This window comes from Solanum dulcamara, chromosome 12, assembly GCF_947179165.1.
Source record: "Solanum dulcamara chromosome 12, daSolDulc1.2, whole genome shotgun sequence".
Taxonomy (NCBI): domain Eukaryota; kingdom Viridiplantae; phylum Streptophyta; class Magnoliopsida; order Solanales; family Solanaceae; genus Solanum; species Solanum dulcamara.
In genome coordinates this window covers 2398170-2409910 of record NC_077248.1, presented here as the reverse complement: position 1 = coordinate 2409910, position 11741 = coordinate 2398170, and the positions used below count along the sequence as shown (strand labels likewise).

The following is an 11741-nucleotide window of genomic DNA, read 5'->3' as shown; positions in this document are numbered from 1 at the left end:
ACGATTTAAATGACAGAAAATCAAAAGAAAATAGTATCGAAAATGTCCAAAACATCTTGAATCAACTGGTAAGTTTAGCTAAATTGTCAGCAAAAAGCTATGAATGCTCTTGTAACTTAGCAAGCACAAAATGAATATAAACTGCCAAATGTTTGCTACTATAATCGACCGACATTGTCACCTAGTAAAATGATGGGTTTGGCAAAACAGCATGAAGAGTATGAAAGGACGGCAATCAAATCTCATATATAGCTAAAGTAAAAACCACTCAGTGACCCAAAAAAACAAGATATTTGGTTCACTTGCTGCATACATATATTCTGACCAATAACAAAATATTATGACATCTATTCCAGAATGGTAAAGACAACAAATCCACAGCATTAACATATATGAACACAGATAATACCAAGTTTTCGAACATGTCAAAGATTCATTTCTCTGACATTACCAGTGCAAGAGACACAAAACAACTCCACATTTGGCATGGATACGTTTGGCTAACAATGAGCATACCTGGTCAGAAAGCTGGGCAGCAACTTCATCTCATTAATATAATCTTCAAGTGGTTTTGCGCAAAAATTGTTTATTCCATATGAATAAGTAACTTGATTTACACCTGTTTCAGAGCTGACTGAGTGTTATCTGCAGCAAAAAATTGAAAAAAACTGAATTTTGCTCAAACTATTGGAGAGAGTTTGCCGCCATAATAAGTCATTACATAAAGAAAAGTAAACTTGCAGATACATTTTTACTTTTTGTGCAGTGGTTCTATATAAAAAGGATGAACTCTACTGAAAAGGAAAAGGATATGAAGTAGCAACTCAAGAGTCAAGTTAATACTTCCTCCACCTCCTCCTCATTTTATAACGCGGTGTTTGACTTAAGATATTGATTTAGTAGTGAAAATGTCACGTCAATGGTTAAATTTTAAGTAATCGATTGAATTTGATGAATTCCTCTCTAGTTATGTAGAATAACATTATTAGTGAAGAAATTCATATACTTCGAGATTTCTTAAAATAAAGTCATAAAAATTGAATCAGAGGAAGAGTACGTAGTTCAAATCTACAGCCAAAAGAAAAAGAACTACCAAGAACTGCAAAGGATACTTTCAGTGCGACTTATAATCAGATAAGAGTTAATGCATCATGCTTACTTGCTAAAGCTAAATTAACCACGTAAATGTAAGGATCTGAGGGACCCCCTGCTCCTGATCTCTTCACCTTTCCTTGCTTCAGCATCCTGCATTTTTTGAATCCTTCATAACTCTAACATGAACAGCAGATTATAATCATCATTTCTCCATTCTTAGAAGTGTTTGATACAATCCTATTGTAATAATAAATATAATACTCCTATGTCTCAATTTTATGTGGCACAGTTGGAATTTCGAGAGTCAAACCAAATTTTTCTTTGAACTTTTTAAATATATCAAATTGTTAATTATTGTGATTTATATTACTTTTTATTTAATTTTCAAATACATAAATTTTATTTCAAAAAAACCTAAACTTATATGTCTGAATTTACTATCAAATTTTAGAAGTTTGAATGCCGAAATTTGAAATTTGGTATTCAATCAAACACTATCACGAAACAGATGGAGAGAGAGGGGCTCACATTCTTAAGGCTTTGCTGGTGTCAGGGCTATTGCCAATCAGCTGGCGAATCCTAATTTCAGTAATGGAACCATGGGACAACACCCTCAAGATGGCTTCGGCTCGGCGGCGCAGGTAAGGCGGTGCATTTGGGTTCAACTCCTTAGTCAACAGACTGTCTCTCTGCCGGCGACTCACTCTATCAGCCGCGAGACTTTGCGCGCTGGAAATGCCGCTGAAGACAGAGTCAGTGGACACACAAGACGACGATGAAGCTGAAGTTGAAACCATAGTGGACCTGCAAAACGTTGTCCGAGAATTGGTAGACGCTGCTGGCTTGCCTGAGCTCATTTGCCGGCAATCGGGAATGAAGAAGCTCTTTGATCGTCGTTGTCTAACAACCTGCAAAAATCTCCAATGTAAATCTGAAATGCGAAGATCTGATAACTATTTTCGAAGAAAGATGTTTCACTTTTTAAACGTTCCAATTCAGAAAGTAAAATAGACTTGGAGAAAAATAAACAATAAGCATCAATTTTCTCAAATCCTAAAACTCAGAAACAGAGTAATGAAACTTCGTTAATCGGAAGAATGAAGCTCAAAATTCTAAGCAATCACAAGAGTCAACAGCATAGAATTGCTACCATCTGAACCACTGAACATTAATATAAGTATCATCATATGAATATTTACTCAACCATAGTCCATAGCAGATTGCAAATTCAAATCTGGCAAACATTTTCTCAGAGACTGCAACAGAATGCCTCAAACTTTCCAACCAAAGTATTATCAGTTGTATTTAGAGAAATAGTGGAGATTCACAACTAAGTATTGCGTATTTGCTAAATGATCTTCATATTTAGATCATGAAAACTACCAACAGAGGAGTTCAACAAACACAAAAGCACAATAGCAACGTGAAACCGAAAATATTGAATCATCACCTTAAGCTTCATTATCTGATACTGAAACGCGGCTATCATCTTCATACGACGAGATTGTGATCTAGCCTCCACGAACGAGCCATCAACAGAGGTCGAAATCGAGGAAGCTGAGGAAATGCTTTTCGAATTCGAATTACTCAGAGCTACCTTATGTGAAATCTCAGTATTGCTTCTGAAATTCAGATGAGCACAAGCTGATCAGTGATCAATAACAACTCTGTAACTGAAAATTTGAATTGAATTGTTTGTTTCGAATTTTTCTTACTTTGGAAGAGGAGATGAAGATATGGCTGAGAGAAGGAGAAGAGCAGAAGCAACTTCACGTTCACCGTTACTGGGAAATGCTTCTTTCATTGTTCCTTCCACAAAACGTTGATTTTATTTTTCTCTTCTTTTTTTTTTTTTTTTGAAAATGGCGCGATGATATGGGAATATTTGAATTTTTGTCTAAAGTTTTCCGGATCTATAGACTTGGGCTTTACAGTTTCGGGTATTCGGATCCATGATGATTTCTATGATTAAATCGGCCTTGGCCCAATAGTCACTCTATACGTCCATGGGCTAAACTGATTTACGCAAATGTCCGTCATGAAAAATCGATCGAACTTCACTGTACCAAATTAATTTATATTATTTTTTAAATAAAATGGTGGACTTTTATTCAAGCGTATAATCGTCCCGAACAATTGTGATGGTCTTTTTAATTTATTAAAAAATCTCAAATCGAACAGAATAACCATACAATATTGCAAAAATATTTTATATATTAAAAATATGTTAAATTTAATATATAAATGAAGGGGAGTCTTGGAGTAACTGGTAAAATTGCTGACATGTTACGCAAGGTAAGGCTGCGTAGCGGGAGCTTTAGTGCACCGGACTGTCCTTTTTCATGTTAAATTTAATATATAAATATATTTTATAATAATTTTCAAATATAAACACAACCTAGGTCCTTGACCTAGGACCTTTAATTAATTAGGTTTAAATTAAAAGATACTCCACCAAAACAATACGACAAAATCTATGGAAACACTCCTATTGAAAGTTTTAGATTAAATAATACGGCAACAAGATTTTATATTCATGGTTTCTTGGTGAAGAATTGAAGTGTTTCTTCAAGAACATGGTGTATTTTGAGATAATACTTCAAAAGTTTTTAAAAAATTGAAAATTAACCGAAATCGGTACCAAAGAAAATCGATATGATTGAGTTGATTTTAAAAAACTAATGTTGGTTATGTATTATAAAATACCTAAAAGGTTGGTATGGTATATTTTTAAAAAATTAACTGGCCGAACCGTCCCATTGACACCACTACAGTCTGACAGACACTACTACCAAGGCTAATGTTTGCTCATATATTGGTCAAGACAAAATATTAAAATGTGATCTAACGTTTGCAACAATTTATAAAAATTTAGATATTATTGCATTTGTTGTACAAGTGGATGTCATGTCCACTTTTTTCTTCTACTCAACTTTGTCCCCCCAACTTTATTCCCCAATTTTTTTACGTTTTCTTCCTTTGTACTGGCTATAAATAGCCATCAGTGTTGTGCAATTGAATACACACTAAAATTCTCTCAACTCTCTTTTTTTTTACTATCTCTCTTTCTTATTAATTTGCTAAATTAGCTTGTTTTACGACAACATCTTTATTATAACAAGAGTGAAATTTAAATAGTAGCATCAAAAGATCCTATTTGTGCAAAAATCAAGCCTATCTATACTATATTAAAAATATGACCACAATTTGGAAATCCGTGCCATTTTTGACAATTTTACTACTCTCTACCGGCCCAAAAGTGGCCCAACATATAATTTTTACAAAACCAATTGGGTCTCTCCAATACACTTTCCTTTCTAGCCAAAATGGCGTGTAACTCAGGAGCCTGCCAGTCCGGTTGTTACAGAGATGACTCCTCCACCGGAGCAGAAGAATCGCCGCCGCTATCAAAGAAAAATGAAGCTTCAAACGACGTCTTCAACGGTAGAAGGAGCACTGAACATTTGGATAATGGAATATGTCTCAAATGTAAGGTTAACAGAACCATCGCCGCTGACGGCGGTGGTGGTAATTTTGGTGGAGGAGATGGAGGAAGGTTCTGTGCAGATTGCTTCCGAAGTAATCTATTTGGAAAGTTTAGACTTGCTGTCACAGCTAATGCTCTGATTTCGCCGTCAGATAACGTTCTTGTCGCCTTCTCTGGCGGTACTTGTTCCAGGTTCCTCTCACGTATTCATTGTCATATGTAAATTGTTTAGTTGTTTTATTAACTTCCAAAGCTGTTTGCTTCCGAGATTATATTTAGGATTAAGGGTTTAACAATTTTGTTGAGTGTAGTTTCCTATTGCTTTTTGGTCCTGATTAATCAGTTTAATTGTTTGGCACACGCTGATGCTGTAGTAAAGACCAGCTCTATCTTCCGTCTTTGTTAATTCAGTGAAAGAAATAAAATCAATCAACGCCTTAAAAATGCAATGTTCTGTAGTTTGAAATGTTTCCATGCAATATAATTCTCAAAAAATTTGAACCTTTGTCAACTTGATCAAAATAAAATAAAATTTGAACCTTTATCAAGCATATGTTGGAAGTTTTGTGAGAAGCATGTGATCTTTCATCTTGCTGAGTCGAAAGATTGGCCTCAATTAACGGGGATGTATCTTTGTGTGAGTCTCTTTCAGAGATAAAGACCAAGTTTCTTACTTGTATTTCCAGAAAATCCATTATCGGGTATCCACCTCATATTTGCGTTAGTGACAGAAACTTCATACTTGTGGTTTGAGCTTGTGAGTTGTCTGTGTAAAGTTATTACCTTGTCTAACTCTGTTTTCTATGCAATGTATTCTTTACGCTTTAATATATTCTCTGGTTTCTTGAAGTGTTCCCTGTCCTTTTCCTATTGTTTCTCAGTTGATTGATATCTTCTTATGTTGGATTGTATTCGAAATTTTGGAGGCAACATATATTTGAAGTTCGAAGTTAACTAAATTTGTAAATAAACTAGACTCGCTTGCAGCATCTTGAATTTACCTCCCTTTCCTGATAAATCTTAAAATTCAGGTGTGTGTATCTATTTAACTTACTAAAATCATTTATTTACATTTTAAATTTTATGTGTTTATATGGAAGACTAAAGATAGATAAAACACACTGTTAAAACTTACTAATCAGTCCCGAAAAAAAGGCTACAAGTAGGTCTCTTAGAAATAATAGCATGATGCAGTTTCTCTATATTGGTGACTGGTGAGCTTAGCATTTGCCTGTCTTGGAATTGAATGTAACATCAAAGTGTGTCAACAAATGGCGTATATCATAGCAGTTAGTTAAGCCAGACCTGCTGCTTTTTATGACTTAAAAAAAGATGTTGAGTAAAAAACTACTCTTGTGTAAAAGGTATGTGCTACATTAGTGTTTTGCTTTTCTGAGCAACTTGTTTTATCTTCTAGGGTGGCTCTGCAGTTCCTACATGAGATGCAAAGCAGAGCTCAGAAGAACTATGATGCCAGTAGAGATAGAGCATTACCAGTTTTTGGTGTTGGGGTTGCTTTTATTGATGAAAAAACCATTTCAGCTGTCTCATCTGATGACCTTGATAGAGCTATTGAGGAAATGAAACTTATTGTGTCAGATTTGGCTCCACCTATGAAACAATTCCATGTAGTCTCAGCAGAGGCTATTTATTCGCCTAAAGTTGGTGATGCAAAAGATAGACTGAATGAATTAATAAATGCTGTTGGTGATGTCACGGGAAAAGAAGATCTATTGGAGCATTTTCGCATGCTCTCCCTGCAAAAGGTTTGGCGACTTTACATAATCACGATCTTGAGCTTTACAGGAGAAAACAAAGATCCCTATTTATACATGTTGCTTTACTGTGCAGATGGCTATTGAGAATGGATATACCAAAGTTCTGCTAGGAACGTGTACGTCAAGAATAGCTTGTCATGTACTTGAAGCAACTGTCAAGGTAGGTCCATTCAATGAGCCACTCGCTCTCTTCTTTTACTAAAAAACTGAAAATGTTTATGCACATGGATGCATAATGAAGAATGCTTGTCCTCCGGCAAACTGAAAAAATTTGGAACTTAGAGCTTCAATTTGACATGATCCAGATGAAAACAGATTAAAGGGATGGAGTAGATCATAATAGATTAATGAAAGTGTGAAGTGCCTAAATTTGGTCCATCCCCTTCCATATAGATGAAGAGATTAACACTTAAAAACGTAATTATCCATGATTCATGCAGAAGAGGTTCGATACTTTGATTTTTTATTTTTTTGATAGCCGAGAAATCCTTGAGGGCCAGTGGCATACGGTTTGAAACTTGGTGGATGATCAGCGCGCCTCTCTACCCTTCTCCACTCAAATACCAGGCCTTTATCTGCAGTAGGGTTCGAACCCGTGATGTACACCTAACCCACACATCACAAACTACACTCTACCGCTAGACCAAAGACTATGGGCTAATACTTTGAGATTGTGCAACAAAAATACATTATTATGTATAATCCAATGTCATCTCTCATATTTTGATTACACACTTAACAAAAGAGTGATGAAAAAACTGAGAGAGAGAACTCTCTAATGTGCAAAAGATTTTGGTTTTCTCCAGGGAAGAGGTTACTCTTTAGCTGCTGATATCCAGTATGTTGATGCAAGGTGGAAGATACCTGTGGTTCTTCCCCTCCGTGATTGTCCTATTCATGAGTTGAGCATGCTTTGCAGCCTTGACAGGTTTGCTGCACTTGAAATCTGAGATTTAAAACAAATTTAATTTTGGTTTAGCATTTTGATATCTTATTTTTGTTGTTATCTCGTGTAGTTTCTGAATCTGATTCTTTCTTTTCTTTTTGCCCTTTCCTTGTACGTCAAAAACATTACTTCATGGTGGGGCTCGACATACTTTGCCAGGACAGTTTGATGACTGTAGAAGTTTTTAATGGAACACGTGCTGGTATCAATGGCTTGATCTCCTCATTTGTAAAATTGTTGCAGGTAAAAGCAGATTAACTGTGTTGGTTTTAGTTGACTTGGTCCTATCTACAGTGGAAGTTGGTGTTTAATGCAAGGAAAAGACCTGTAAAAAAGGAACCTTTAGATATACAAGTAATTTAAAGTTGAAATATTATAATATAACAATTGCACACAGTAGCTGAGATAGATTCAGCCTACCTAGAAAACATGCTTTTAAAAGTTGGACCTTGTTTCATGGTTAATGCTGTGGTGATTGCTGGTTACTTTAACGAGAAGGAAACTATTAAGGAAAATAAATTACTATATCAAAGAGCTCCTAACTTTTTCTTTTGAAAATTGCCTTTATTCAGCTTATCCTATATGTTTCGTTGTTCTAGTCATGGATACTGCAACTTGAAAGCCTTGCACATGAAATTCAAAGTTACTTTTGTGTTTTAGGAGGAAAACCCTTCCCGGGAAAGCACAATCATGAGAACAGCTGGAAAGCTGACACCTTTTCATTTCAATAGAATGCCAGAGGACAATGACTATAATGGTGAGGTGGCATCTCGAAGGAGGCAAAAGAAATACAACCTGAAAACTAAAGATGCCCTTCCTCCCGAGTCATTCTGTCCTATTTGCAACAGTCCTCTGAAAATATCCAATTCTGGAACTTCAATTAATTTTGACAATGGGAAAACTAGTCCTAATGGGATTGGGGCTGCATGCTGTGCAAGTTGTCAGTTTCAGGTTCTTCCCAAGGACCCCTCATCTCTGGAACACTTCATTTCTCTCTTGCCACCATCACTGGTTTCCCAAGCAGAGGATGGTGATCGTCTAAGTCAGAGACATCTAAGGTATGGATTTTTATTTGCTTAAGCACATGATTTTTTTTGTCTGCCACATTAGCCTTGGAAAACCATTTTTTAGCCGCAAAGGGCTTGAATTTACGAATTCAGTGTCATGGATCTTTAGATGGATGCCTTTTTTATTGGCTCAGTTTTAAATGTTAAAGCTTAGAGAATATCGTCCTGTGTTTTCTCCTTTTGGGCTGCCCCAGGGTTCAACATTTCAACTTTAGAGATGTTTTTGAAACTAGTTTGTAATTTTGTATAGGCTTTATCACCATTTCTCGTCCCTGTTTAAAACTTAGGATACCTGATCTTTACATCTTGCTCTCTCCTTGGATATAAAAGTTTAATCGCCTTGGTTTCAGGGAGCAAATAGAAGACTGCTTGCTCTCGGACAATGAAGATGGAACATGATCCAGCTGATTAGTTTTGCAAAACATCCAACTGCTTGCTGCATTGATATGCAAATCGTGTTTTGGCCACAATACACTACTAGGTGAGCTACACAATAGTTTCTTCCTAGTTGCCCATGAGCAGCAGGAGAAAATGGAAAGATGTAGTTAAGTGTCTTGATATTATGCTGCTGTGGTTCCTATTTCTCAATACACTATATTATTGATAATGTCTGGGGTACAATGTTACAGAAAAGTTATCTGCTGTCAGATACTGTTTGGTTGTTCAATCTGTTTTATAGTGTGGTGGTAAACTATTTAAGAAAAGCTGATTGATATTGATGATTCACATGTTTCAATTTTTTCATCTTTTTCAGTCATCAATATGAGAATTCAATTAATGAAACAGAGTTTATACATTACATTTTATTCAATACAGTTGCACACTCTTCATAGAAGAGAAGAGGGGAATTTATTACTTACAGGGAAATGGAAATACAGAGACACCAGCCATAGAAACTTAACTGGTTAAGTGTAGCAACCACAAATTTCACTGGGGCAACCCATAGCACATGGATCCTGATAAATATTCTCCTGAAATTTCACAGAGTGAAGAGACTCTTCTTCTTCTTCATCATGATCATAAAAGCTTGTAGTTTGATCAGTCCATTGTTGTGAATCTGATAAAGCTTGGTGGTTATGGTACAACAGAAAAGCAATAACCATGAGGATAATTATGGTGTTTCTGGCCATTGATTAAAGTTTTAAGAATATTGGGTAAAGGCAATGTCAAATGGTTACTTGTTAACAAGTCTCTCTAGCAAATGATTGCATATAATGCCAGCCTGCTCTTGATTGTTTGTTCTTGTAATCTAGAAACTTTGAATTGAATTTTAAGGTCAAAGTTAATTTTTAAAATCCACTTGTCGGTGAAAAAGAATCTAATCTGTTATCGTTGAAATGTATTCCAAAAACTTGGTCAACGTGTATTATTTTAAAAGGTAAAAATGGGTGTATTTGTCCAACATCTTTGCTTCCTATGTTATATGAAGTGTTAAGTATTGTACAGTACAATTAATCAAGCTAAACATTAAAAGTGTTACTAAGCGATAACTACCAAGGTTTAATTTCCAATGACACAATATTACTTCAATGGAAATGGCAACACATTTGATAAGGTTTGATATCTACGGGATGTAGCATTTGGGAATTTTCCGCAATAGTCAAAAGCTTGACGGAGCAATGTTGTGTGGAGGTAGAAGACGATCCATGAACTACTTTTCTCATCGAAGAAGCAATGAAAAAAGAGACAAAAACATCAAGAGGCACTTCTAAGAAAATAGAAGAAAAAAAAAACTCTATATTTTACCAAAGTAACATTACAAACAAGAAATATTGTAGGTGTCTAGACACACAAACACCTATTAAATATTTCCACACATACTATAATGAAAGCAATTGTGTTTTATTTATCCTTGATTAAGGAATTAGAAGATACCAACAGAAATATAAGATGAAAATAACTATTTTGTCTCTCTTTATCCTTTTAGTTTGAAATCGATCGTTGAGAACAAGTAACAACTTCAAGTTCTGAGTTCGCCTGCAGTACATCTACAACCACACTCGCAGTCATCACATGCACATACAACATCGTCTTCGACGTTCAACAGTCGACGATTACGAGGCATAACATTATTCCAAGAGTGAAAATTAAGCTGATTTTTTTCATCATCATCAATATAAGAAGAGATTGTTGGTGAATATTGTGATAATGCTGTGTGACAATGGCTGATAATAATAGTAATAATCACGAGAGTGATAATTATAGCAGTACTGTTTCTGGCCATTATTGCAAAAAGTTATAAACTGGGTGAAGGCAATATTTTTGGTCAATATTTATATATAGTTCCTAGGCCTGCATTTATTATTTGTTAGAAATTATGGAAAACTGAAGTAATATGTTACTCCATCCGTCCAAATTTATGTGATGTAGTATGTTTGACTTGCTACAGAGTTTAAGAAAAAATGGACTTTTGAAATTTATGATTTTAAAATAAGTCATATATATTTGTGTGACTATAAATTATTTTATTATGGGTAAAATGAAATTTAAAGTTAAATTGTAAAATGTGTTGTATATTTTTTTCGGGAATAACTAATTAGAGAAGTGAGTCATCATATAAATTGAGAAGATATAATTTATTTATTTTTCAAAAATTGACCCATAAGTGATAAGATCCTAGTTAATTCAGCTGCCGTTCTTGAAACATATTCCAGACTAGGGGTTTTAAAAAGTTGGTGTATTCGATAATTACAATGGTAGTGTTTATTAATTAATTTGTTGCCACCATTAGAAACTTTTTTGGGAAACTTACATAAATATACAATATTAAGAAAATATTTACCATTTATAGCAATAAAAAAATAATTTCACTGAACATTTATAATACATTTATAATACAGTTTTAATACATATTGCAAAGAACTATTTATAAAACATATATAATACAAGTTTTATAGATGGATAATACATTTATCACATATTTTAATAGACTTATAATACACTATGTTAGTTTCTTACTACACAAACATAATATATATTTTCAAACACTTATAATACATTTATATTGTATGCATAATTCGCTTTTAATACAAGTATAGATTTATCATAATATTGCTATATATTGCTATAAATGGTAATAAATAAAAAATATCGCTAAAATCAGTAATTAATTTTTAAAAAGCACTCAATCAAATAATTTTTCCAACTTTTTTTTCTCACCCAATGTGTGGTATCCGTTTTGGGTCCGTTTATAAATTTCAGTACGATCAAAAACAAATAAGAATTCTGTTGCTAAGTAAAAAATATCTATGACTAATTCTGTTTAATTTAGGGATAGATTATCAAAAAATTTATATATCAAGGAATATTTAGTGACGGGTTCATTGTTAATTCCTTCCTTTTAATTTGTAGTGTTCGTGCCTAAAATG

At 34.3% G+C, this 11741-nt stretch overlaps 2 protein-coding genes across 3 annotated transcripts; one reads left to right on the top strand and one right to left on the bottom strand.

Moving 5' to 3' along the window:
- Positions 1-74: 74 nt before the first annotated feature.
- LOC129877302 (uncharacterized) lies at positions 75-2604 on the bottom strand. Its single transcript, XM_055952785.1, has 4 exons — positions 2546-2604; positions 1624-2003; positions 1160-1245; positions 75-645 (listed from the first exon to the last, which is right to left on the bottom strand). Exons 1-4 carry the CDS (start codon positions 2588-2590, stop codon positions 614-616), a joined length of 543 nt encoding a protein of 180 aa, XP_055808760.1. The 5' UTR covers positions 2591-2604; the 3' UTR covers positions 75-613.
- Positions 2605-4395: 1791 nt separating this feature from the next.
- LOC129877159 (cytoplasmic tRNA 2-thiolation protein 2) lies at positions 4396-9668 on the top strand. 2 transcript variants are annotated; one of them, XR_008763482.1, is made up of 8 exons: positions 4396-4774; positions 6000-6348; positions 6434-6520; positions 7167-7288; positions 7471-7549; positions 7967-8364; positions 8724-8854; positions 9190-9668. XR_008763482.1 is itself a non-coding variant. In XM_055952645.1 (7 exons), exons 1-7 carry the CDS (start codon positions 4422-4424, stop codon positions 8770-8772), a joined length of 1437 nt encoding a protein of 478 aa, XP_055808620.1. In that variant the 5' UTR covers positions 4396-4421; the 3' UTR covers positions 8773-9092. The 2 variants fall into 2 exon arrangements, 1 of the variants encoding a protein (XP_055808620.1); XM_055952645.1 differs by lacking the exon at positions 9190-9668 and having other exon boundaries at positions 8724-9092.
- Positions 9669-11741: the final 2073 nt, after the last annotated feature.